The following is a 25,630-nucleotide window of genomic DNA, read 5'->3' as shown; positions in this document are numbered from 1 at the left end:
CGCCTGGCCAAAAATAGGAATTTTAAAGGGCAATGTTGACTTGATGGCAAGGCTAAAAGTCAGATTTTTTTCCATGCCTACAATGCAAAGAGTGTGCAATAAGGATTTTTTATTTAAGTGAAATGCTTGAAAAAACGTTAGTAAAAGGACTCTATAATGTACTAATATGACTAAGGGTTTACAGAACATCTCAAGCATTACTTCATTCTTTAAAATGACTAGAACCAGAAAAAAATAACAATTTGAATTATTTGAGTATGTTCTATGGATCATAAAAGTTATGGTGTTTTCTGTAGCCACATTTTTTTTTGTCAGAATAATATATTCTTGAGATAAGTTGGGGAAAAAAAGGTTTTCTATGAAATGCTCAGTTCATTTGCTGTCTTTTTTCAAGATGTGAATTATTTAAGATGGCCCCCACCCCCGTCTTTAAGTCATAAGTCATTCATCCTTAGCACCTCTAATAGAAACTGGATTAATGAGCTAAAATGAAATGATACAAGCTGTCAACTTGGCTACTTCTTAGATGTATCACTTTTTTAAAGTGGTAGGGTGAATTACAGAAGTTGCTACCAAAAAAAATTAAAAATACTGGCTCACTTAAAATTAAAAAAAATTTTAATTGTAGTTTTTTATGCTCTGTTCTGTATTCATTTATTGGATAGTCAATAATTAATGGTGCTATCATAATTAAACTTACATTAAGAGAAAAAAGAAATATCTGCTCAAAATCACGGACTGCATAAATGCAGAATTATTATTAACTACATTAAATGACTAAATCATAGATTAACAAAGAGCAAAGGGCTTGGTTACTCCATGTGAAAGTAAGAACAGAACGCATAAATGTATTGTCATAACATACTTTATACGTATTTTAGAAATAAGTTAATTCTGTATTCAGTAGAACTTAAACTGTCGTAGTATTTCTCAGCATGTAAGCTTTCCAAAGGATTTTTATTAATATATATGTTCTGTTCTTGGTATACTAAAAATAATATGTATCTGTAACAAAATCAGCTAAAGATATTATCTTTGTAATTTTCAAATGAAACAGTAAAAGAATATGTCATTATACTACCATGTTTTCTTTTATGTATAAATATCTAATATTAAATTTATATAGAAATAGTTGCATTTTAAATAAGTAAACATAAAGAATGCAAAAAAAAGCTTTTCGAGACAGAGAGTTGGAAGAATTGAGTAGTTCTATTACTACCTAAATTTACAACTCTGAATGATTCTATGCAAATTACTAATAAGTAATAAAATCTAAAAATTTAAGCAGAAGCATAAATATGTCTAAAAGGGAGGCTATGATTTTAACAGAAGTACATGACTTCAACAGTGCTTTTCTTCTTTTCCTTAAGAGACTTTTGTCTATTAAGCAGAAACATGTTTAGGTTCTCAAAAATACACATGGCACTTATCAGAACAAACTAACATTGTAATAAGGCCTCATGGTGTAGTCCCAACTTCACTCCAAAAGAACAATTCTAGGTACTTTAGAAGTACCAAATTTTACTCCGAAGACGAACACATCAGAAAAAAATTACACTAAAAATGTATTTTAATGTGCTAATGTAACCTACTGAAGGCAGCTTAAAAAATAACCAACCAGAAATAAATATATATTACTATTGGTTTATAAAGATTATGTTAAATTTGTACAAGTTTTCTTGGCATACACAGCAATTTTACTATTTCTTTTGGGATTAAAACCATCATATTTAAACTTTAGGTCCAAAGTAAAATGTGCCATTACAATACCCCTATTTTAATATTATTCTGCATTAAGAAAAATGCTTCAATACTAATTTTTTCTAATAAACAGAGAAGAAAGCAGAGCAAAGAAATATGTCCTTCTCACATGAATTTGGATTATAAACTAAGCCATCTCATCATGATTCAACTGTAACCAATTAATTATATCTGATAGAATGCCTCTGTCATGATTTAAGGAGAAAAAAAAATCAATTTCTAACAAAATAAACAAGATTACAAACTGGAATTTCAGACTTGTAAAAATTATACTGGCCAAGGGTCTGCATCTCTAAAGACACATACACAAAAAGCTGATATGCCAGACTTGTAAAAATTATACTGGCCAAGGGTCTGCATCTCTAAAGACACATACACAAAAAGCTGATATGCCAGGCACAGCAGCTCATGCCAGTAATCCCAGCATTTTGGGAGGTAAGGTGGGAGGACTGCTTGAGCCCAGGAGTTGAAGACAAGCCCAAGCAACATAGACCTTATCTCTACAAACACACACACACACACACACACACACACACACACTAGCTGGGTGTGGTGGCATGTGCCCATGGGCCTAATGACTTGGGAAGTTGAGGTGGGAGGATCACTTAAGCTGAGGAGGTTCAGGCTGCAGTGAGCTGTGTTCATGCCACTGCCCTCCAGCCTGGGCAAGAGAGTGAGACCCTGTCTCAAAAAAAAAAAAAGTTAAGATATCTGGCATTTCTTAGCAGTCTTATTGAATACTGTTATTGTTCATAAAATTTGTTAATTACACACAACCATTCTTTCAAAGTAATATTTCAAAGTAACAACTATAGGTCAATAAATAAGTGATGAGCAACAGGAAGATGAGTAAAATTGGATACTGACTTAACACCAAGGATACCTGAAGCATTTGCCTAGAGCCATGAACGGTCCAGCAGGCAAATTCTGATAAACATTCCCAAGATACTGATAGAAGACATGGGAAGTTAATGGGATTCTCTAACTTGTCCTATCAGTAAAAATCCTCACCACACAACACGAAGTTGAGCACATAAGAATTTTAAGAATAGGACTCACCTAAGAAACTCAAATTGCATTCCTTTTTTTTTTTTTTTTCTTTTCTTTTTTCTTTTTTGAGACAGAGACTCATTCTGTCACCCAGGCTGGAGTGCAATGGCACAATCATAGCTCACTGCAATCTCAAACTCCTAGGTTCCAGGGATCCTCCCACCTCAGCTTCCTGAGTAGCTGGGGCTGCAGGCACATGCCACCACGCCTGGCTTACTTTTTAAAAAATTTTTGTAGAGATGGGGGTCTCGCTATGCTGCCCAGGCTGGTCTCAAATTCCTGGGCTTAAGTGATACCTCTTGCCTTGGCCTCCCAACATGCTGGAATTACAGGTGTTAGCCACTGCGCCCAGGCTGTTATATTCTTGACATCACTCATTTTTCTAAAGATACCTATATGTATCTTGGAAGGAGGTGGTTACTAGAACAAATCATCTATAGGGCTTTTCTAATTCCAAGTATCAAAAACAAAAGAAGTCTCTTAAATTTCTTGGATAATTTTCTTCTTTAACCACCGACCTCCTCAACCTTCCCTTCATTCTGTGTCCTCCAAGCCAGATGCACTTCTACATTGACTTCTCTTTTTTTAGTATTACTCATAGGGCAGAGAGGGGCTATAAGAACAAAGAGAGATGCATGGGCAGTAAATGTATAAAGTGAGTTTTTCAGAGACATTTGGGGGACCACATACATTCTATATGACTGAAGTACTCAATAATAGAAACGTTATTCAAAAAATAATCTGACGGAGATAGCATTGTGTTCATAATGCAATCTCAATGAATATACTACTATACTTTTAAAGAGAAGGCCTTTAAATCCATTCTAATTTCTTGGATAGTACCTCCCTTATAATCGTAAGTGCTGACTCAGTTTTCACCCAAACAGAAATTACTCCCTATATTGCTGCTTACTGGTTAACGCAGCGGTCCCCAACCTTTCTGGCACAAGGGACTAGTTTCATGGAAGACAATTTTTCTATGGATCCATGGGATTGGAGGATGGTTTCAGGATGAAACTGTTCCATCTCAGATCATCAGGCATTAGATTCTCATGAGGAGCGGGCAACCTAGATCCCTCGCATGTGCAGTTTACAATAAGGTTCACGCTCCTATGAGAAATGAATGCTGCCACTGATCCGACAGGAAGAGGAGCTCAGGCAGAAATGCTTGCTCCCCACACCCCGCTCACCTCCTGCTGTGCAGCCCGGTTCCTAACAGGCCACAGATCCATGCCAGTCCGTGGCCTGGGGGTTGGGGACCCCTGGGTTAAGGGACTTGTTTCTCCCTAGATTAGGGGAGAAATAAAGGAGTCCAAAAACTTTTCCTGTGAAGGGTCAGATACTACATATTTTAGGCTTCATGGGCCAGATAACCTCTGTTGCAACAATTCAAGTCTACAGCTGTAACATGAAAGCAGGCATAGACAACACAGAACATAAATACAAATTTTATTTATTTATAAAAACAGGTAGGTATAGAGCTGAACTTAGCCCACAGGTGGTGGTTTGCCAACACCTGTCCTAGACCAAGAATCTTAGGCTCCAAAAACTTCTTTAATCCTCATGATACAATGGAAATCAAGTCACTATGTCCTTGTAACTTCAAGTTTCAATATTTAGAACAAGTCTTTTTTCTTAGTATGTGCAATGCTGTTCTAGCTTTTTAAATCAGACAAATAACGAAAAAGGTAGGTGTAAGAAGAAAGTCTGGTTTAGAAGACAGTTTTGGGGAACTGGTAAGGAAAGACAGATATCTCTATTGCTTGGCAACTGTAAGAGAGATTTACATACTGATATATTTTACTGACATGGCTATCTGATTATCTAGTTCTGAGTTAAGAAAACATGCTTTAATTAATTGTTAAAGACTTCACTCCTGCTTGCTAATCCCAAATCAGCCGAACTTTCCAAAAGTGAATGTACAAGTTCATATTTTGCTGTGATTTCATTATCCATTTTTGTTTTCAAAAAGACAAGTTATTCTTACTTGGGTAAAATAATCTATAATAATGATATTGATGACATTAAGATTGGTTAGGTAAACAAAAAGACAAGCCACAAAATGGGAGAAAATATTTGTAATTTGTATCTGACAAATAAGTTGTATTTAAAATATCAAAAGAACTCACACCTCAACAGTTAGAAGACCAACAACCCAGGCTGGGCGTGGTGGTAATCCCAGCGCTTTGGGAGGCCGAGGTGGGCAGATCACCTGAGGTCAGGAGTTCGAGACCAGCCTGACCAACATGGCAAAACCCCATCTCTACTAAAAATAGAAAGAAAAAAATAGAAAGAAAAAAATAACTAGGCGCGGTGGCACGTGCCTGTAATCCCAGCTACTTGGGAGGCTGAGGAAGGAGAATCACTTGAACCCAGGAGGCGGAGGTTGCAGTGAGCCTAGATTGCCCCACTGCACTCCAGCCTGGACAACAAGAGTGAGACTCCATCTCAAAAAAAAAAGAAGAAGAAGAAGGCCAACAACTCAATTTTTAAAATGAGTAAATTTCTGGACACACTTCACAAAAGAAGATATATATGTATGTGGCCAATAAAAACATCAAAAGATGCTTATTATCTTTAGTCATAACAGAAATTTAAATTTAAACCACAACGAGTTACCATTATATACCCATTATGTCTACAATTCTAAAGGCCAGTGAAAGAAAATGTTGGCAAGAAAGGGAACTACTGGAACTTGGTGGTGGGGATGTAGAACTGTTTTCAAAAAGACAGTTTAGAAATTTTATTCACGACAGCCAAAAACGGGAAACAATACAACCATCGCCAGGTGAACAGATAAGCAATATACAGCCTGCTCATACAATGGAATTCTCAGCAGTAAGAAAGAACAAACTACTCACACATGCAAGCAGTACGATGAATCTCAAAAAGCATTACACTACAGGAAAAGTACATACGAAAGGCTGTATACTATATGATTCCATTTATATCAACTGCTAGAAGAGGGAAATCATAATGATAGAAAGCAGATTAGTGGTTGCCCATGACCAGAGGCAGCAGAGAGATGGACTGCAACAGGGCACAGAGAATTTTTTGAAGGTGACAGAAACATTCACATCTTGATTAAGGTATTTGATGGGTATACACATCTGTTAAAACTCCTTGGATTGTATACATTTAACAGATGCCATTTACTGTACCTAAATTATATATCCATAAAGTTGACGAAGAAACAGGAAAATAAAGACTGACCAGGTAAGAGTCTGATGAGCATGTAACAGCACGCCATCAGTGAAATTCCCACCAGATACTAAGATATGGGGGAATTATATTGGTATTTGCCGTTCTGTTTCATGGTTTCATTTAAAAATTATTACTCATTGGAAAATTAAAAAGTAGTATGTAAAAAGAAAGTTCCTCACTACCCAAAGATAGCCACTGCCAAGAGCATTTTCTGTGTTCCTCTGAACAGAATCTTCCCCTCACTGAATTTCTGCTGGGCTTTTGTCTACCTAGTTAGAGCCATTTTTCAGCCTCTCCCGTGGCAAGAAGTTGTCACATGATTATGTATGGCCAATGAAAGGTGGGAGAAAATGAAAGGCATGTTTTCCAAATCTCAATCAGGAAGATAAAGGCTAGATGTCCTTGATCTTTTCTACTCCATCCTCATTCCTGTTTGCTGGAAAATGTCAATGATTAAAGCAGGCCCTTTGGACAAGGCAAGAAAGCCACATGTGAAAGATAACATAACCCATCCATCATGACAGGAATAGATCCCATTAGACTCCCAATGGTTCTCATGAGAGAAATAGAAACTTGTCTTTCATTTCAATGATTTTGGAAGGGTCTTTCCTTGAAAGAATCTAACATATATTCCAACTAATGCATATACTAACCAGCTTTATATTAGAATCTTAATAATTATTAATGTTAGAAAGCAGATAATCTAGTCTAGAGATTCAATGAATTCTTTACAACATACTAGTGAGAGACAAATTAAATATCTCAACCTGTCCCTGTAAGTTTCTGTAAAATTCCTAGAGCTGTTCACGCACCCAAAACTATCTGAAATAATATTCTAGTAGTCTTCCCACAATGATAAACTTCTGAGCATTATCCAGGGGATGAAGAGTAGATAAAATTCATCTAGATTTACTTCTAACTTGTAATATTTGTGGCGATCCTCCCAAACTCTACCAGATAAAGTATAGACCAGCGCTTTCCATAAAGCAATTAACAGTATATAGCAAAGCCCCAATAATGTATATTCCCCTTGACTGATAATTTCATGTCAACATTATTTACCCTAAGAAAATAATCACAGCAGCTATACACAAAAGCTTATGTAATGGACATTCAGCACAGTGTTCATTACAATAGTAAATATCAGGAAACAACATGAAGACTAACAATGGGGTTAGTTAACTGGTTAAATAATGATATAATATTTTATCAATAATGACAAAGATATTATATAACAAGTTTACAATTGTCAAACACTGTTCTAACTGTATGCTTAATAAATATAATCCTCACAATAAACCTATGAAGTAGGCATTATTTTTGCCATCTTTTGATAAATGAGGAAACTGAGGCACAAGACAAGACAATAACTTTCCCAAGATCGCATAGTTAATAAGTGGTAAACATTTGAAGCCAAGAAGTCTGGCTCCAGAGTCCACTATATTGTACTGTCTTTCATATACATCTAAGTGACAAAAAATTCTGCAGCCACTTAAAAACAAATTAAAGAGGCTGGGCGTGGTAGCTCACGCCTGTAATCTCAGCATTTTGGGAGGCTGAGGTGGGCGGATCACCTGAAGTCAGGAGTTCGAGACCAGCCTGGCCAACATGGCAAAACTCCGTCTCTACTAAAAATACAAAATTAGCCAGGTGTGGTGGCGCGCGCCTATAATCCCAGCTACTCGGGAGGCTGAGGCAGCAGAATCTCTTGAACCCAGGAGGCAGAGGTTGCAGTGAGCCAAGATTGCACCATTGCACTCCAGCCTGGGCAACAAAGTGAGACTCTGTCTCAAAAAAAAGAAAAAAAAAAAACAAGGAACAGCTAATAACATGAGTAAATGTTCAGACTGCTAAATGAAAAAAGCGAGATACAAAACTCCAACAGTAGCACAAAAGTCACATAACATGATCCTAACTCTACTTTTTTAAGTGCATATAAACATGTACATTTAAAAAGACTGGAAGGAATAAATTACAAAATACTAATAGTGGATATCTCCGAGTGATGAGATTGTAGATGACTTAATTTTCTTCATGGTATTTTCCAGAATCTGTCAACTTGTATTTCTGTTGTAAGGATGGAAAAGCACATTCTAATTTTACCAAAACAAAGTAGAATATAGCCCTTAAACTTTTTAATACTTCTTCCTTGGAAACATAATGAAGTATTTTTATTGTTTTGGTCAAAATAAACATTTTACTTTCATTCCCCAAAAAGGATCAAAGAATAGAATTTAGTATTTTTTTTGTACTCAAAACAATAATAAAGGACAAAATCAAGGTTGCTGCAAGAGGATGTAACTTTTTTGTTCAGATGAATGAAAATCATCTACCATAACATAAGGAACTGACGTATAAACTCTAAGATCCTTTACAGTCCTCTGACTCTGTATTAATAGTAACAAGGAAAAGTATTAATAGCCCAAAATGCTACAGAGTAGTGTATACAATCTTTTTTAAAACACCAAGACTAACTCTAATAAAAGTGACTAAAAGTATTGTAGATTCATCTGAGTCTCTGTTTTTTTAAAGTAGAAAATTTTAAAGCTTCCAAATTATATTTCTGCTACGAACTGCTTAATAGGAAGAGCAATGTTGCCAGGTTTCCTTCAATAATTCTCCTATAGCCAACTACATTTTCAAGTTAAGAAGCTCTAGAATAAAGCAGATTACCTCAAAGAATACCTCCTTTGTCAATCCTTATCCAGTAATAAAACAAAAGAAAACCTAAGGAAAATCAATTCAAGCATCAAAAACTCAGATACATTAAGAAAGTCTTACCCAGAGAAATACTACTCATGATATATATGTGCTTTGTAATTACGTCTTGATAAATATAAAACTTTCCTGTCCTCATGTCTTGTCAACATTGTAACAGTAATTTTTAAATTTTTCACATAAAGACAAAATAATAACTTCATATACACTTTCAAAGCATTTCCTCACCCCAACCACTAATTTCATACACAGAAAAAAACCACAGGCAATGTTTCCTGTTCTATCTGATCTCATCTAGAACATTTTGTTTGAGATGTTGTGTTGCACATTAAGAGTGTAACTACCAGCTATAATGGCAAGTTTCATCATTGCATCAACTTATTAGTCTTAATTTATAAGAGAAAACTAGGATTAGTAACTGAGAAGTAATTGCCAAATTCTATAGAAAAGATTAGTAGATATAAAATGGAACTATAAGGCTACCTGAGTTCAGAGTCTCTTGTGTGACTTAATCTGGGCATTACTAAGTCACAGCTTGTTTTATTTAGTTAGAATTTTTGTGTTTAATTCAAAAAACAGTAAAAAAAAAAAATCAGTAACAAATAGCAATTCCAATAAAAGACCAATCAGAAGAAAATTAACCCTTAATATGTGGTCTTTAAAATAAAGAGCAACATATTACATTGAAGAATTTGAGAAATTCTGATAGAACTATCATTTTCAAAGATGTTAACTTCCAAAACTCATCCAACACTTCAGTCATTTGAACCCAATTTTTTTTTAATTAGGTTCACATGGAAATGAAAGCTATAAATAAGAAAGAAAACCATCTAAGGTTTTCCTTTTCCTTTTTTTTTTTTTTTTTTTGAGACAGGGTCTCACTCTGTCACCCAGGCTGGAATGCAGTGGTGCAATCTTGGTTCACTGCAACCTCCACCTCCCAAGTTCAAGCAATTCTCGTGACTTAGCCTTTTGAGTTACTCGGATTACAGGTATGTACCACTATGCCTGGCTATTTTTTGTATTTTTAGTAGAGATGGGGTTTCACCATATTGGCCAGGCTGCTCTAGAACTCCTGACCTCAAGTGATCTGCCCGTCTTGGCCTCCCAAAGTGCTAGGAGTACAGGTGTGAGCCACCGAGCCCAGCCTAAGTTTTTCCTTTTAAATTATGCCACTTATAATTCAAATTGTAAAATTAATCATGATTAATTTTGCTTGCTGAATACAGATGATACAAGTACTTTTCCCTCTGCTTAATAAGCTACTAATAAAATCCTTGTAATACTATTTTCAGTGAATTTTTCCATGATGTCTAATGTTTCCTGGTAACCTCAAAAAGGCAGAGAAATAAGGATTCTCAGGGTTTAGTACAGGAAATGGATATGGTTACCTATTGTGACACCCCAAAATAAAGATGTAGAAAACACAGTTTAGGAAAACTATCTAGGCTTAGAATTAAACAATGTCTGATTCAGAGTTTTTTTCTTTAATCCAAAATGGTATACGTACATGTACATACACAAACATATGTACTCAAACATGTATTAGTGCATATGCATGTATGTTTTATATAAACAAATTATGCATATGCATATACTTTCACATGTAAAAACTGGTTAAAATTTTTTAATAGAAGCAGCTAAATTTGGAAGCCAACTTTAACATATTTGAGTATAAAGTACCCAATTCATTCACGTATTTTCATTTACATAATTCACTGCTAATTAAAATCATGTAGAAAATTAAACCACACAACAAAAATATTCTAGCTTCTCTACCAATTCCTTTAAGTGCAGTTGCAGTTCATTTTCAGAATGTTTTTTGGCCAACTTTATAGGCTTTGGAACAGGTATACACACTCCATTGATTGTTCTGTGCTAATTATTACTAAGCATTCAATTTGGTACCATCCAAATACGACAGAGCAAGACCTAGTTTAAGGTGGCAGTTAACAGAAAAGATAAAACCCAAATTTCAAGAGAATATCCTGAATATCCACCAGCAGATGCTAAAGTCGTCTCCAACCAGAGGAGGTTTTTTCAATCTTCAGAACTGGAAAGGCAGTTCCTCATAAATATTTTCAATAATTGGCATGTGGATTTAGAATGAGACTTTATCATTAAAGCTTGCTTAGCAAATTTTTTGAGCAAACTAAGAATTCTTATGGTGGAAAATAATCTACTGTTTAATTTTATGCTTGATCTGATAAAAGTCTAAAACTCTGAAAGGGATTAAAATGAAGCCTTTTATTTTAGCCAATCTACTACTATAAAGCCAATGAACAATGAGATGGTGACTGTAATTTTATATTCACAGATTCACAAATCCTTTGGGTTAAGCAAAGAGAAAGAGCAATATAAAGTAATTATATAACTGAATATATTTGCAACTAAAGAAGTATTGCTTACAACTAAAACAAGTAGCTAAATTGGAGTCTACCTCATTCTCCCCCAAGCAGCCTCCTTATAAATTTTCTTGCCTCTACAAATCACAAACTCAAAAGCAACAGCATTCCAAATTTAAAATGTTTTATTGCTTTCTCATTTTATTTAGAAATCACCATACATTCTAATGTTATAAATATCTTAGTTTACCATTTTCAAGTGTCTGTGAGATCTGCTGAAGATGACACTTTTCATCAATATGCATACATACTTATTAATACCTCTCTACAACTCAGCATTTTTACAAAATAGAAAAAGAGTCAATAAATAGGTAGCATATAAAGTTTTATTAAATCCTAATTTGGGCAACTTATACCTCATATCCTTCCAGTTGAAACAGTAACTTTATAAGTAAAAAGCAATTATAACATGAATAAACAAAATCACAATGAGTAAATGCTTTCAAGTGAATATTTCTGAATAACTAGATTTTATTTACTTAAACCATTACTAACCTGTATTCTGAGAACAAGAAAGCTAGATTATACAGAGACACAGAAACCAAAGTAATATAAAGTATCATCCTTAAATAATGCATAACACAGACATTTGAGTAGATATGTATCACTGATGTTTAACGATACCACACCTCTGAGAATTAATTATTCAATAATTTATATGTTTATAGATATATTGACAAGAACAAGAAATAAGCTTTATAAAGTTATTATGTGACACTAGTACGGAGCCATGTTGTCCTCAGAGTACTGTATTTTGAATTAAAATAAATCCTACTACAGATGACGGACATAGTGTGAAAAATAGAATATCTTAAAGAAAGATTCTATAGTGGCAGACAATTAGAAAGCACTTTTCCCTTTCCTAAAGCACATTCAAAATATTCAAAGAAATTAAAGTTTAGTAAGAAACTTTTTTTTAAAAGTCAACGTTTTCTCCTATATAGTACAAATGCCTGGGAAAAACAGAATTGAGTGTGAACATAATTAACACTTTAACTACCTATTAAAAATGGACATGACCAAAAGAAAATGTAGAATAAGAGTAGAGAGAAACATAAAAGGAAAAAGCAAAAGTCACATTTTCCTAATACACAGGGCAAATCCTATATAAAAAGCACTCCTATGCATAGTTCCAAAATGAAGCTATCTCAAAAAAGAACTGTAATCGTTACCCATCATCTGCTGCATTAAAGTTTTTGTATCATCAAGATTACATAAGGCCTGCATACCAAGTTCATCGTGCAAACTGCTACCGCCTACAGCAGATGCATTGTCATGTGATGCTTCTAAGTGGACACTCCCATTTCTCACCAGCAAGGAGGCACTAGCACTGAGCACTGCAGCCTGGGAAGGGGGGCGGGACTGGACTTTGACCTGGGCTGTGGACTGCTGGCCTTGCTGACCATCTTGAAGGCTAGGAAAAAACATGGATTGGGGAGACATTACAGGGAAGAAAAGAGAAAACAATACCTAGATTGAAGTCAATATAGAAAACTGATTTCAAAAAGGCACTTTTTCTCAACATAACCTAAGAAAGAGCCAACAAACTTTGTAAAATATACAGATTACACTGCCAACTTAAATCTTCTGGTCCTTATAAATTTGATTTGAAGTGACAAATGCAGTCAACATTAAATGTACATGTAAATTGGTTAATCTGCAACTTTTTTCCACCACAAGCCAACTAAATTCTACTGTAAGGAAAAAGAAAGCAGCAAAAAAGAATCATAAGTACTTTCAATATATGTGTGCTGCAGCTGGTCCCCGATGGATAAGCCCTATATTTCAGCTAAATATGCACTTTCATTTATAGCCCTGTAATAACTCTAGAATTGTTCTTTCAAATATTCTGAGCTCTCAAACTCACAATAAAACAAGTTTGTATGCACTTGAAAACCAAATAATCTTTATCAAATGCAACCAAAATAACAATCTTGAATGAAAAAAAATCATAAACTAGTGCAAGAAAACCAGAAAAGCTGACTCAACCAAGTGAAATACAAATGGCCATGGGATACAGTCAGAAGTAGAATTAATATAAAGTGTTATCTATAAAAAGTTTACATCTTTCTGAAATAAGGCGTGCTTTATATATAAGGTAGTAGTTACATTCCCATAACAAATTTTGTTATTTCCTCTTCCAAACCATATTCCAGTCTCATTTACATGGATCCATCATTTGGAAAATCTTTAAAATAATTGAGAAACTAGTAATTTCTCAAAGGAAATTAGGCCTAAGTTTGATAAAATTTTTAATTACTTGGTATTTTGAGATTAAAATTTACTTATTAGAAATTTTAATAAAAAATTATCTAAATTAAGAGACTACATTAACTCATTTTATACTTTCATATTTTTATTTATGATACTATGAATTTTAATGTTCTTAGTATAATATTTAGTCAAATTTAAACTGACAAAACTCATGAAAAAATGTTTTGAGTATAATTATTATTCTCTACATGATGTTCAATGCAACTCTGCAATCTGTCGATTGAAGTTTACCTTTAACAATCCCAGAGTCTGCAACTAAAATTATTAGACCTCTAGAATGAATAAAAGAATCCTACTTAGGATGGACTTATTCAGTTACTTTATCATTTTTCATGAGTATCAACATCTCTCTAATCCTTTGAATTCGATGTAATTGTTTCTCTGGTACACATAAAACAAACTCATGTATTGCGGAATGACCAAGAAATAAAAGGCTATGTTGAAACATATATATATATATATATATATATCTTAAGCCTGTGGTTATGATAATAGACTATATTCTGGAACTATGCTGTCTGATACAGTAGCCTGTGACTATCCAAATTAATTAAAATTTTAGTTCCTTGGTCTTGCTAATATTTCAAATGCTCAGTAACTACATAACATACCTAGTGCTACCAGAGCTAATAGCTACCAAAGCAGGCAGTAGCAAGTACTTAGTGTCTACCATATAGAACAGAACAGATCATAGAATATTTCCATCGTCCCAAGAAGTCCTATTAACCTGCAGTACTTCATTTCACCAATGGAAAGCACACATTCTAGGCAGAGGATAGGAATGCACACAACATATGAAAAAACTAAGTTTACAAAATGTGGAGTTGTCAGTCCTTACTGGCATTATTTTTTAAGCCATAATGATAAAAGTATTTAATAATTTCTTCAGACTGGAATATTTGTAGAATAGAAATAAATCAGCAGATAATCTTGGGAACTAATATAATCAGGTAAGTTTTTTATCTTCCATACACATATAATTTATGTTACTCTTCCTCAGAACCTATCTAAACTTATCCACAAACCTTACCAAAAAGGACAAATTTCACAAGGAAGAAAATACTGAGAAAAAAATGTTTTAGTAGTAAATATTACAAGTTAGAAGTAAATCTAGATGAATTTTATCTACTCTTCATCCCCTGGATAATGCTCAGAAGTTTATCATTGTTATTAAAAAAAATGTTTTCATAGTTCAGGTACCATGTGTCCCTTCAGGTTCAGAAGACACAGAATTTTACAAAATAGGTACTCAACAAATTTTTCCATCAATTTTTTCACTTGACATCATAAGCCAAGTTGCCATATGGCAGTTGGACGTATTTTGGCATGAAGTATTTGAGTATGTGCTCATCTTCAACACAGAGATGCACAATGTATACCCAATATACAAAAAGGTTTTTAAGATATTAGACAATGCATAAAAATCAACTCCAGAATTAAAAATAAATAAATAAAATCAGAAAAATCCATGTTATTAGAAACATCAGGTTTTTTACTATCAATTTAGATAATTTTTATTAATTTAGATAATTTTTATTAAAATTTCTAATAAATTTTAATCTCAAAATACCAAATATTTAAAAACTTTATCAAACTTAGGCCTAATATCCTTTGAGAAATTACTACTTTCCCAATTATTTTAAAGATTTTCTAAAATGATGGATCCATGTAAATGAGACTGGAATATGGCTTGGAAGAGAAAATAACAAATAAATGTTGATGTCTCTTGAATTCCTATTGTTATTATCCTTTAACAGAAATAAAAAAGTCCACAATTTTCACATAACTTGTTAGAAAACATATTCCTGGAGGGCTGCACTTTATCCTAAACTAATAATGGTACAAATAAATCTTTTTTTACACTTCTATGTCAAAACTACCAGTTGGAGTAAGGGTAGCAACTATTTTATAACACTGCAAAAGAAAAGGCAGAAGTTTAGGTCTAAAACTATCAGCTATCACTAGCACCACTGACATGCAATCTTAATTGTTAACATTTCTACTATGAATGACTGAAAAATAGTTGGTCTTCGTCTTTCCTTCTTCTGTATCACTTAATTGGCACTTGACACATTCTGCTTATACTGCTAGTTACCTTCCTATGTGTCTCTCCAACTAAAATGTAAAGTCTAAGAGTATGATTACATAATTCTTATATATCTCTATATTCTAGAAAAACCCAGATGACTGTTTTGTATAAAGTACAAAAAAATATATTTGGTGGATTCATTTCTGAGCACCACAAAGGGGCCCCTATGAATTCCTAATCATGAATTCTTTAGTTATTACTATGACCTTATTTTATTACAGATTTTTAAATTTTGTATTAAAAAAATAAATTTAAGAATATATTAAAGCGTTTTTCCCCTTCCCCGAAATGCACTGATGATTTCATTCCATTCCAGCCCATTAACTAGAATTAAAAAGATACACATTTAGGATAAATGCAGAACTCTTAATATTTGAATTATAAATATTTTAAATATTTGTCTTTTTTAGGCCTAACTGGGAAGAATTAGCAAAGGCCAACAAAACCTACCTATAAAGCAAACAATTTTTTCAAATAAAACTTTAAAAAATAATTCTGAAACAGTATATTTTTATAAGCATTATAAAATAAATTCAAATTCTCTTTGTAAGAAAACTGATAATTCACTCCCAATCCTTGGGGACATATATTTTACCAAGTTGCCTTTTGGATGGTCACTTACTTATTCATTAAAGTTTAAAATAAATTAGTATATTTACTAGTATTTACATATCACTTGCAATGAAAGTGTTGCCATATCTATTCCATTTCTTTTTGACAATTTTTCCAAATTTTAAATGACCATATCATCCTATATTTATTTAAAGATGAGATTACTATTCTGTAACTCACACTGACAAATAACACAATATTCTTTACCTGAATTTTTTTACAGTTACAAAAGATGAATAAATTGGTGTTTCTCCCTAATTCCCCATAGATAAATGTTATTGTACTTTACCCATGATGAAGTCAGCTTATTTAAGATATATGTAACCTTGGTACTAGGAATATCCTAGAACCTCAACAAAAACTACAAGCTGATTACTAGACAACTACTTTTCAAAAACTATAATGTGAACCCTTGAAAAATAAGTAGTAGGGGCTGGGTGCGGTGGCTCATGTCTGTAATCCCAGCACTTTGGGAGGCCAGGGCGAGGGGTGGATCACGAGGTCAGGAGCTCAAGACCAGCCTGGCCAGCATGGTGAAACCCCGTCTCTGCTAAAAATACAAAAAATTATCTGGGCATGGTGGCAGGCACCTGTAATCCCAGCTACTCAGGAGGCTGTGGCAGGAGAATGGCTTGAACCCAGGAGGCAGAGGTTGCAGTGAGTCGAGATTGTGCCCACTGCACTCCGGCCTAGAGGACTGAGCAAGACTCCGTCTCAAAAAAAAAAAAAAGGTAGTACACAACATCCTCATTTGAATGGTAATGTATTTCAAACCCTAGAAAAACACAGGAAAATTGTAGGTGACTGGTTGGAGTTAGAACACAGCTCTTTAATATTCCACCTGATAGAGGACAAAAAACTAATTTGTCTGCATATGTTGCTAAGTGGTATCCAGCAGGCTCATTAGTGGCAAAGAATGAAATAATTTTTAAAAACTGAAAAGCAAAAGTTAAAAAAAAAGTTTAAGATATATAAACATGGAGTAAGAAAGCAAAAAAGTTGCCTTTGGCAAGTATTATTCAAGGGGCAAAAAGAAGAGGTTAGAAACAAAATAGAAAAAGTAAACTAAAATGCTGAGCTCTTTCTGCATGTTGAGATTATGCCCCAAATCCATCAGCAGAAAGAAAAGTTACTTCAGGCAGGAAAAGGCAAGGTAGAGAGGAAAAAGAACAGGAACGCTCACAAAAAGCAAAGGGCTCAGAAAAGGTTTCTAGAACAAGCGTTTCTTTTAAATTGATTGTCTTCTCATTTTTATATTTTAAATATTGGTTTAATTAATCCACATTACTTTTTATAGAATTTTGACTTATTGAAGAATTAATTAGGAACATGATCTATGAAAGACGAAGTTTTGTTTTGTTTTGTTTTGTTTTTGAGATGGAGTCTCCCTCTGTCACCCAGGCCGGAGTACAGTGGCATGATCTTGGCTCATTGCAACCTCCAATTCCTGGGTTCAGGCAATTCTCCTGCATCAGCCTCCCTGAGTAGCTGGGACTACAGGCGTGCACCACCACACCCAGCTAATTTTTTTTTTGGGGGGGGGGTAGAGACAAGGTTTCACTATGTTGGCTGGTCTCAAACTCTTGACCTCAGGTGATCTGCCCGCCTCCGCCTCCCAAAGTTCTGGGATTAGCGTGAGCCAGAGCACCCAGACTTTTTATTTTTATTTTTTAATTTAAAGGAGCTTTAATTGAGTAATGAACAATTTGTGAACTGGGCAGCCCCCAGAATCACAGCACATTCAGAGATATTCCAGGGGTGCCTCGTTAAACACAAAGTTCTTGACTGTAATGTAAAATCTAGGAAAACAAGCAAGTCTTAAATCTCAGGGGAGTATGAAATAAAATATTTTAAAGAAACCAGGATTTTGCTTGTTTCAAGAACAAGGTTTTAACAAGAGGAGTTTATCTGTTCCAACCTACCATGTACTTAACAGCAGTTATTTCATTAAATGCTCTTCCTTTTGAATTTGAAATTAAAATGTAGCTGGAAAATAATTTGTAAAATGGTACTTTTGGGACACAGAGGCTAATAAAAGTATTTTGTATAATATATGCACTGCTTAAGTAAGCATATGTAAAGTATTTATATCCATTTTTGGGGCAGAACACAGTGGCTCACGCCTGTAATTCCAGCACTTTGCGAGGCCAAGGCAGGTGGATTACTTGAGGTCAGGAGTTCAAGACCAGCCTGGCCAACATGGCAAAACCCTGTCTCTACAATAATACAAAAATTAGCCAGGCATGGTGGTATGCGCCTGTAATCCCAGCTACTTGGGAGGCTGAGCCAAGAGAATCACTTGAACTTGGATGGCGGTGGTTGCAGTGAGCCAAGATCATGCCACTGCACTCCTACCTGGGCAATAGAACGTCCCCCGCCCCCCCAAAAAAAGTATTTATATCTGTTTTTGTATTCTTAAAATAAATTAAAGCCCAAGTCTTTTGGATAGATTTTTATATTTCTAATTCAGGGCATGGATTCATCAGATTTGATGGAATTAAGAATAAAGTAGTTACTAGAATTTTAATGAAAAATTATCCATAATGTTACGAATGGATGTTTTCTTAGGACTACTGGAAAAAGTTATGATGTTTTTGTTTACTATACTACAGAGCTTGAAAAATTTAATAAAGATATACATATAAATATATATCTCTCTCCAACTGACCACACTTCACATAAATTATATATGTTAGTTCTGTCATTTACCAGATCCTGGTGATTATAAAAGGCACCAAGTTTAGGCAATATAAAATAAAATATATCATATTTTAGTGAAATAAAACAAACTGGCTTATCAAGTTTAAGTGAATTATTTGTTATTCCTCAACAAGCTCACCACTCAGTTTGTATTTGTTCATATGATATTAAATAATGTCAAAATATTGGGGAAAATGTTGCATTATTATTTGAAGTGAGAGAAAAAAAAAGGAAAGCTGACTAAGACCTACTATATACATCCTATAACTGCCCTCAAGTGATTCTGCAACTTAAAATTGACTAAACCAATCTGATCATTGTGCAACATAAAGCATGCATAATGCAACAGGCTCATGGTCACATGCAGAAAAAGCCGAAAAGGGCTTAAAAGTATAGGAAAGAAACAGAAAGGAAAAGAAAAACAAAGCTCTTCAAATGCTTTCTTGGGACTGGCGGAACAGATTAGAAGGGCTGTTACATGCATGCTATACTTGGTGGAATTGAAAATACCATACCTTAGGGGTGATCCGATGAGCAATGTAGGAGGGGTAGGGTTACTCCCTGCATTGTGCCGGCGCCGTACTGCCTGGCGCCTAAATGTGCTGCGTTCGCGGCGAAATGACACTGCCTCCTCGCTGGCTTGTGCTGCTGCATCAAGACAGACTTAGGTCAAACAGGAGCCTAGGTCAAAGATGTAAATAGCAGCTGAGCCTGGCTTTCCCTTGACTTCCCACCCTCATGGGTAAAGTGAACTTGTCTAATCAATCCAAACTGTTTTCACATGTATACTGTCAATCTGTCCTATCAGGCAATACACAAAAAGTATCTGTCATTTATTTAAAGATAATTGTTTCTTTAAAAATAATGTTTTTGACTTATTATCTAGCCTTGCCATCTTCTCTTCAACCTCAATTTCCTATTTTTAAGATCTCTGTTGTTTTAAATCTTTTCCTGAAAGTTTCATTTATTTTGGTCCCATATTCCTCTACCGCCCCGTTAATTAAGTCAACCTTAAAAGCACAGTATTGATTAGTTTCCACTAATGGGAATAGGGCATTAGTTTCTTACATTCATGAGTATTGTAAAAACAGCAAAGACAGTACATTTTACTGCTGATGACAAAGAGTAAGGCAGTAAGTTTATCTCACAGTACCCTGTGCCATAATTTTGGCAGCATTAAATGAAACCTCTGGTTGTGAAGTTGCAAAACCAGTGTGTTAATTCAACAGAGCATGAATATATCTTACTATGAAGGTACTTCATTACCATCAAACTTTATTCAACGCCATGCCCCTGGCTCTGGTCCACTCAACTTTAGGAAGCAAATATCAGCAAATTGGCAAGCACAGGAACTCATAGCTTAATCTAACAAGCTTGTACTTTATTGTTTGTACCTTTTTAGTTTGTACTAAAGCCAAGCATACAACATGAGAACATCACAACAATGGCTTAGAAGAACTACACAGATCTTACAAAACCACACCGATCGACTGATTTAGGTTTCTAAAGCAAAATGTAAAATGATTTTCACCCATTTAAATATAAAACAAAACAACTGTGTGATCTAAATAATTTGGGAATCATTTTGCTTTTGAGAAAGGGCATTTTGATGCTAAATATGAACAAAAACACAAGTTAGCACAGAAACATTCTTTTCAAACATGAAATTTCCTTTAAATTCCTTTACTTGTGGGGTAAAAGTCCATGTATACAAAAATTATATATGGTCTATTAGAACAAAAGATGCTGATTAAATCCGGTCATCTACAACTGTGGCTATTTAAACTTAAATTAAAATTAAAAATTCAGTTCTTGAGATTCATGAATCATACTTCAAGTGCTCAGTTGCTACATGTAGCTAGTTGTTACCATTACTGGACAGTGCAGATATAGAACATTTCCATCATCACACAAAGTTGTTTTGAACAGTACTTATCTAGACAGATAAGGTTGCCTTTTTGTTACCACAGCTACAAGGCACATTACATACTTTGCCAATTCCTGACAACCATGACTTCAATGAAATGAAAATGCAATCAGCATTGCCACAAAGGAGAAAACATGTATTAGGGTAGGGCAATCAATGGATGAAGGACGAAACAAAGCAGAGAAGAAAACAAGCCAATTGAGGGAAGAAATGAAAACTGAGATGAGCAATTGGTATACTTGCTAACAGTTCTTAGACATCAGTAAGGTTTAACTCAGGTTATGGAATTTAAATCACTATTTAAAAACTCAATTCAAGAATTATTTTGTGGAATATTATATTAAAGATTTCTCTTCTACAGTTGTTACAAACTATTATGCTATTATTTATAAAGCATTATTTGTAACAAACTACTACGCTCAATTTACAAGTCAATCCAACTACATCAAGAGACTTTCAAACATTTTTTCTAGTTGTAGATACTGTTTCAACCAAAATAGCAGAGTAAAATTTACCCAGACATAATTTATAGAAGATAATTTAATCCATAAAATGTACCAAAATTATTCAGAAGGATTTGGGGAAAAAAGCAGTATGTAATCACTGAATATTGAGTATAGGAAGAAGAGAAATAGGAGATGGTTTTCTTTACTATCTTCCTTCTACTGAAGACTTCATGGTGTTAATCTTAAGTAAAAGCTAATTATTCCATAGTACTGGAGTGAAAAGACAAACTACAGTGTCCACTTTTAATCAAAATGTTTCTTGGTTTCTTCAGAAAACAATTTTTTTTTTTACTAGTAATACACCATTTATATTGTTATCTGCAAAATAGCTGCATATTATATCACTTACTTTCTTAACAGTCTTGGAAACACATTAAGATGAAAGTTTAGGCATCCAGTGAACAATGTTAAAGTGGAATTATGATTACTGTCTATGTTGTCTCTTATAATATTCAGGGGGTAAACACCTACTGTTCCAAGAATTTTCAAAATGTTTACTATGGCAACTGCTTTAACAGTATCACACATTCAAGGGAAAATGCCACACTACAATTTATGGTCACAGTATGTAAGATTAAGCCATGTCCCTGGGAATGTGCTACTTACAGAACAGCTCTATTTGGAATACAGTAGAGTAGGGGTCCAGTTCTATTCCAGCCAAAGGAGGAAAAATGTGTCTTTAAAGCTTAAAATAATTTGCTGTAAGCACAGTCACATATGTTATAGCCATACTTGATAAAAATTCACTTCCAGAATCCAATTGTAATAAACTCTTTTTGAATCATTTAACTTTATAGAAGAAAAATAGTAAACCAAAAAAAAACAAAAACAAAAAATCTAATCTTTTAACTAGGGAATCAGAGAGAAGGGAGAAAATATTTTAAAAACTGTTTTTGGAGTTGACATTTTGACGCTGCTTAAAACCCAGTATCTCTGGCAAAGAAGAATGAAATTAATTCAATAGTAAGAGCATAAAATGCAGAGAGTGAAAAATTAGCACTCTAGGACAACTAAACTTTATGCATGTGTAGGTAAAAAAGAAAAAACATTCAAGCAATTCAAAAACCGTGAATGACAAGTCATATAAAATACTTCCAAGGGTATATATCCAGAGAGTCATATATTTTTAAATGTATTTTTTCAAACTTACACGTCTCGACTTTCTATTCATTTATTTGTGTTAAAAAGACTGACTTCACGATCATAATAAGTTTAAGAGGCACCTTCAGGCCAGGCGCAGTGGCTCACACCTATAATCCCAGCACTTCGGGAGGCCAAGGTGGGTGGATTCCCTGATGTCAGGAGTTCAAGACCAGCCTGGCCAACAGGGCAAAGCCCTGTCTCTACTAAAAATATAAATATTAGCAGGTGTGGTGGCAGGTGCCTGTAATCCCAGCTACTCGGGAGGCTGAGGCAGGAGAATCATTTGAACCCAGGAGGCAGAAGTTGCAGTGAGCCAAGATCGTGCCACTGCACTCCAGCCTGGGTGACAAGAGTGAAACTCCATCTAAAATAAAATAAAATAAAATAATCAAAACAAAATAAAATAAAAATAAGAGGACACTTCAGGTAATTTAGCTTTTTACTTTAGTTATACTGACGCAATCACTCAATTAAGTTTAAGCATTTACTAAATGCCTAAGTTCAATTCATGGACAAACCAAAAATATTCTCTGACATTTTAGACAGCTGTGATCTGGTCCGTTCCTGAAGATAACAAAGAAAGTTTAATCCATAATACACACCTCCTACCTCAGGAGTTACTTCACATTTATCTCAATGAGATAAGGAAAATGCTACACATTCTAAAATGAATTATTTTAGTGCAACTATTTATTTTTTACGGTAGTATTACAATTACTATCAGTTGGTTTTACTCTGTGGATGAAAGCAGAGAAAGCATTAAAGGCACTAATATACTTCTAGAATGGCTGGGATGCCCAAAGAGCAAAATTTAATGAGGTAGGAGGTAATGGCTATCCGAAGTCTATCTCAAAAATTGGAAACTGTGAATATAAATATATACAGATAAAGATGCTATTTAAAAATGATGTCAATCATATACCTGATTAATTTATAAAAGAATTTGTATGTAATAAGTTACTTTCTAGTTGTCATGTACTGCTATGCTGGCATCTTGCAATAGCTCAATTTCAATTAAATTGATAAAAATTTAGACAGAGGAAATTGCTCAGATGTTCTTTTCAGTGAGAAATGTTTATTGTGGGGGGAAAAAGGAGTAAATCTGGAAAGATCATGTAAATAAAAATATGCATTTAGTACTTCAAAAAGATCAGGAAAAATGCTATTAGGAAATTAAATTCTTAAGAAAGATGACAAAAGTATGAAACGAACAGGTATATATACATCTTGGAAAAATAAAAGACATCTGCAAACATTCTGAAATACATTGTAATGTTCAGGACAAAAATGATTTTACCTAACAACAAAATTACTATATAAAGACATAAACATTCAAGTAATTTTGCAAAAACATTCTAAAAGGAATGTTTTATTAGTCTAAGCATGAAATCCACTTTATCTAAATAGTTTTTCCCTTTCATAGTTTGTCAGCCAAGAATGATGCTACCATCAACATGCAAAGATTTTCTTCCAATGAAACAACAAATGCTTTTCAAGCTCATTCTTGTTGGAAATAACAAAAAATAAATAAGTAAATAAATAAATGTTTTTAAGTGTCATTTTCTGGGAAGCCAAAGAACACTGCTCAATTTCTAAGCATCAATTCTGAATTAAAATAATTTCCATCTGTGAAAACATTTTAAAGGACTGGCCTACTTTTTGACAAGCCAAGGAACTGGAGCAAACAATAACAAAATTATTAGCTATGGCCAGGCACAGTGTAATCCCAGCACTTTGGGAGGCCGAGGTAGGTGGATCATAAGGTCGGGAGTTCAAGAACAGCCTGGCCAATATGGTGAAACGCCATCTCTACTAAAAATACAAAAATTAACCGGGTGTGGTGGCGGGCACTGGTAGTCCCAGCTATTTGGGAGGCTGAGGGAGGAGAATCGCTTGAACCCGGGAGCCGGAGGTTGCAGTGAGCCGAAATCACGCCACTGTACTCCAGCCTGGGCAACAGAGCAAGACTCCATCTCAAGGAAAAATAAAAAATTATTAGCTAAGCTTTGAGTTAAAGAGAATTTGCATATCCTTACTGATATTTTCCACAAGTCCACCAGCCAAACAAATATAACTTAAGTATTACTTACTTTTATAGGTGATTTCTAATCCTTTTTAACCCTTTGTGAATGGGATGAAAGATATCAACCCTTCAGATACAATTTTGCATCTACTTTCAGAAGAGTCCCTTACTAAAGGGTCAGTTGTGATAAACACATATATTTGAAGTGACATTTTTGAGAGGTAACACATCCTTATATATGAAAGACATCACTGTCTTTGTTTATATAATGAACCTACAATAAAGCATTTTCACATTTCTACACTCATTAGGTTAAGCTCATTGGAGTCTGATAGTTAACTGTGAGACAGGTCTAGACGGTTATTATTCCCGTTTTACAGTTGAGGAAATTGAGGCACAGATTTTTTTTTTTTTTTTTTTGAGACAGAGTCTCACTCTGTTGCCCAGGCTGGAGTGCAGTGGCCGGATCTCAGCTCACTGCAAGCTCTGCCTCCCGGGTTTACGCCATTCTCCTGCTTCAGCCTCCCGAGTAGCTGGGACTACAGGCGCCCGCCACCACGCCCGGCTAGTTTTTTGTATTTTTTAGTAGAGACGGGGTTTCACCGGGTTAGCCAGGATGGTCTTGATCTCCTGACCTTGTGATCCGCCCGTCTCAGCCTCCCAAAGTGCTGGGATTACAGGCTTGAGCCACCGCGCCCGGCCAGCACAGATTTAATGACCTGCCAGAATATTAAGACAGTAATTAGAGGTAGTATGAAAATGTAACCGTTTGATGCCCAGAACCTCACTGCTGAGAGAAAGAAAAACACTGTAATGTTTGTTCCTACTTGACAAAATCAGGCATGGGCTGGTTTTGGGAATTCTATATACAAACATGTATTTGCTTCACCAATAAACACCTCTTTTCTTGATATTGTTGTAAAGGAAGATAATTTTGCCAAACCTATTTTGCTGTATTTCATGAGCCGCCTTCTATGCGATTTTATATATGTCTAAGCTTTTTTCACAGTAAAGAACATCTTTCCTTAATGAAATCAAGGTCAGCCACATATACAATGAGTATAGCATTATACTTTAATACAGTATTAAGTTATGCTATTATGATGTCCTTGAACACTATTAAAATTAAAACGAAATCTGCCCCTGCATTTAATGACCACGCACTGCTGGGTTTCCTGCTTTGGCTTGTAGAGCTATTACAGCTCCTCTTTCAGGGTT

The 25,630-nt window shown here is 34.6% G+C and overlaps 1 protein-coding gene across 5 annotated transcripts in view; it reads right to left on the bottom strand.

Moving 5' to 3' along the window:
* PCNX1 (pecanex 1) overlaps positions 1-25,630 on the bottom strand; it is a 211,017-nt gene that overhangs the window by 114,818 nt on the left and 70,569 nt on the right. For 2 of the 5 annotated variants that reach the window (XM_015143994.3, NM_001260747.1), the window contains 2 exon segments: positions 19,329-19,461; positions 12,368-12,552 (listed from right to left, as the gene is read on the bottom strand). The exons of 2 other annotated variants lie outside the window; for them this stretch is intronic. In XM_015143994.3, coding sequence (XP_014999480.1) covers positions 12,368-12,552; positions 19,329-19,461 — 318 coding nt within the window. 5 annotated transcript variants of the gene reach the window in all.

Source organism: Macaca mulatta, chromosome 7, assembly GCF_049350105.2.
Source record: "Macaca mulatta isolate MMU2019108-1 chromosome 7, T2T-MMU8v2.0, whole genome shotgun sequence".
Taxonomy (NCBI): Eukaryota; Metazoa; Chordata; class Mammalia; order Primates; family Cercopithecidae; genus Macaca; species Macaca mulatta.
Note: the sequence above shows the minus strand (reverse complement) of the source record. Positions and strands in the feature narration are given on the sequence as shown.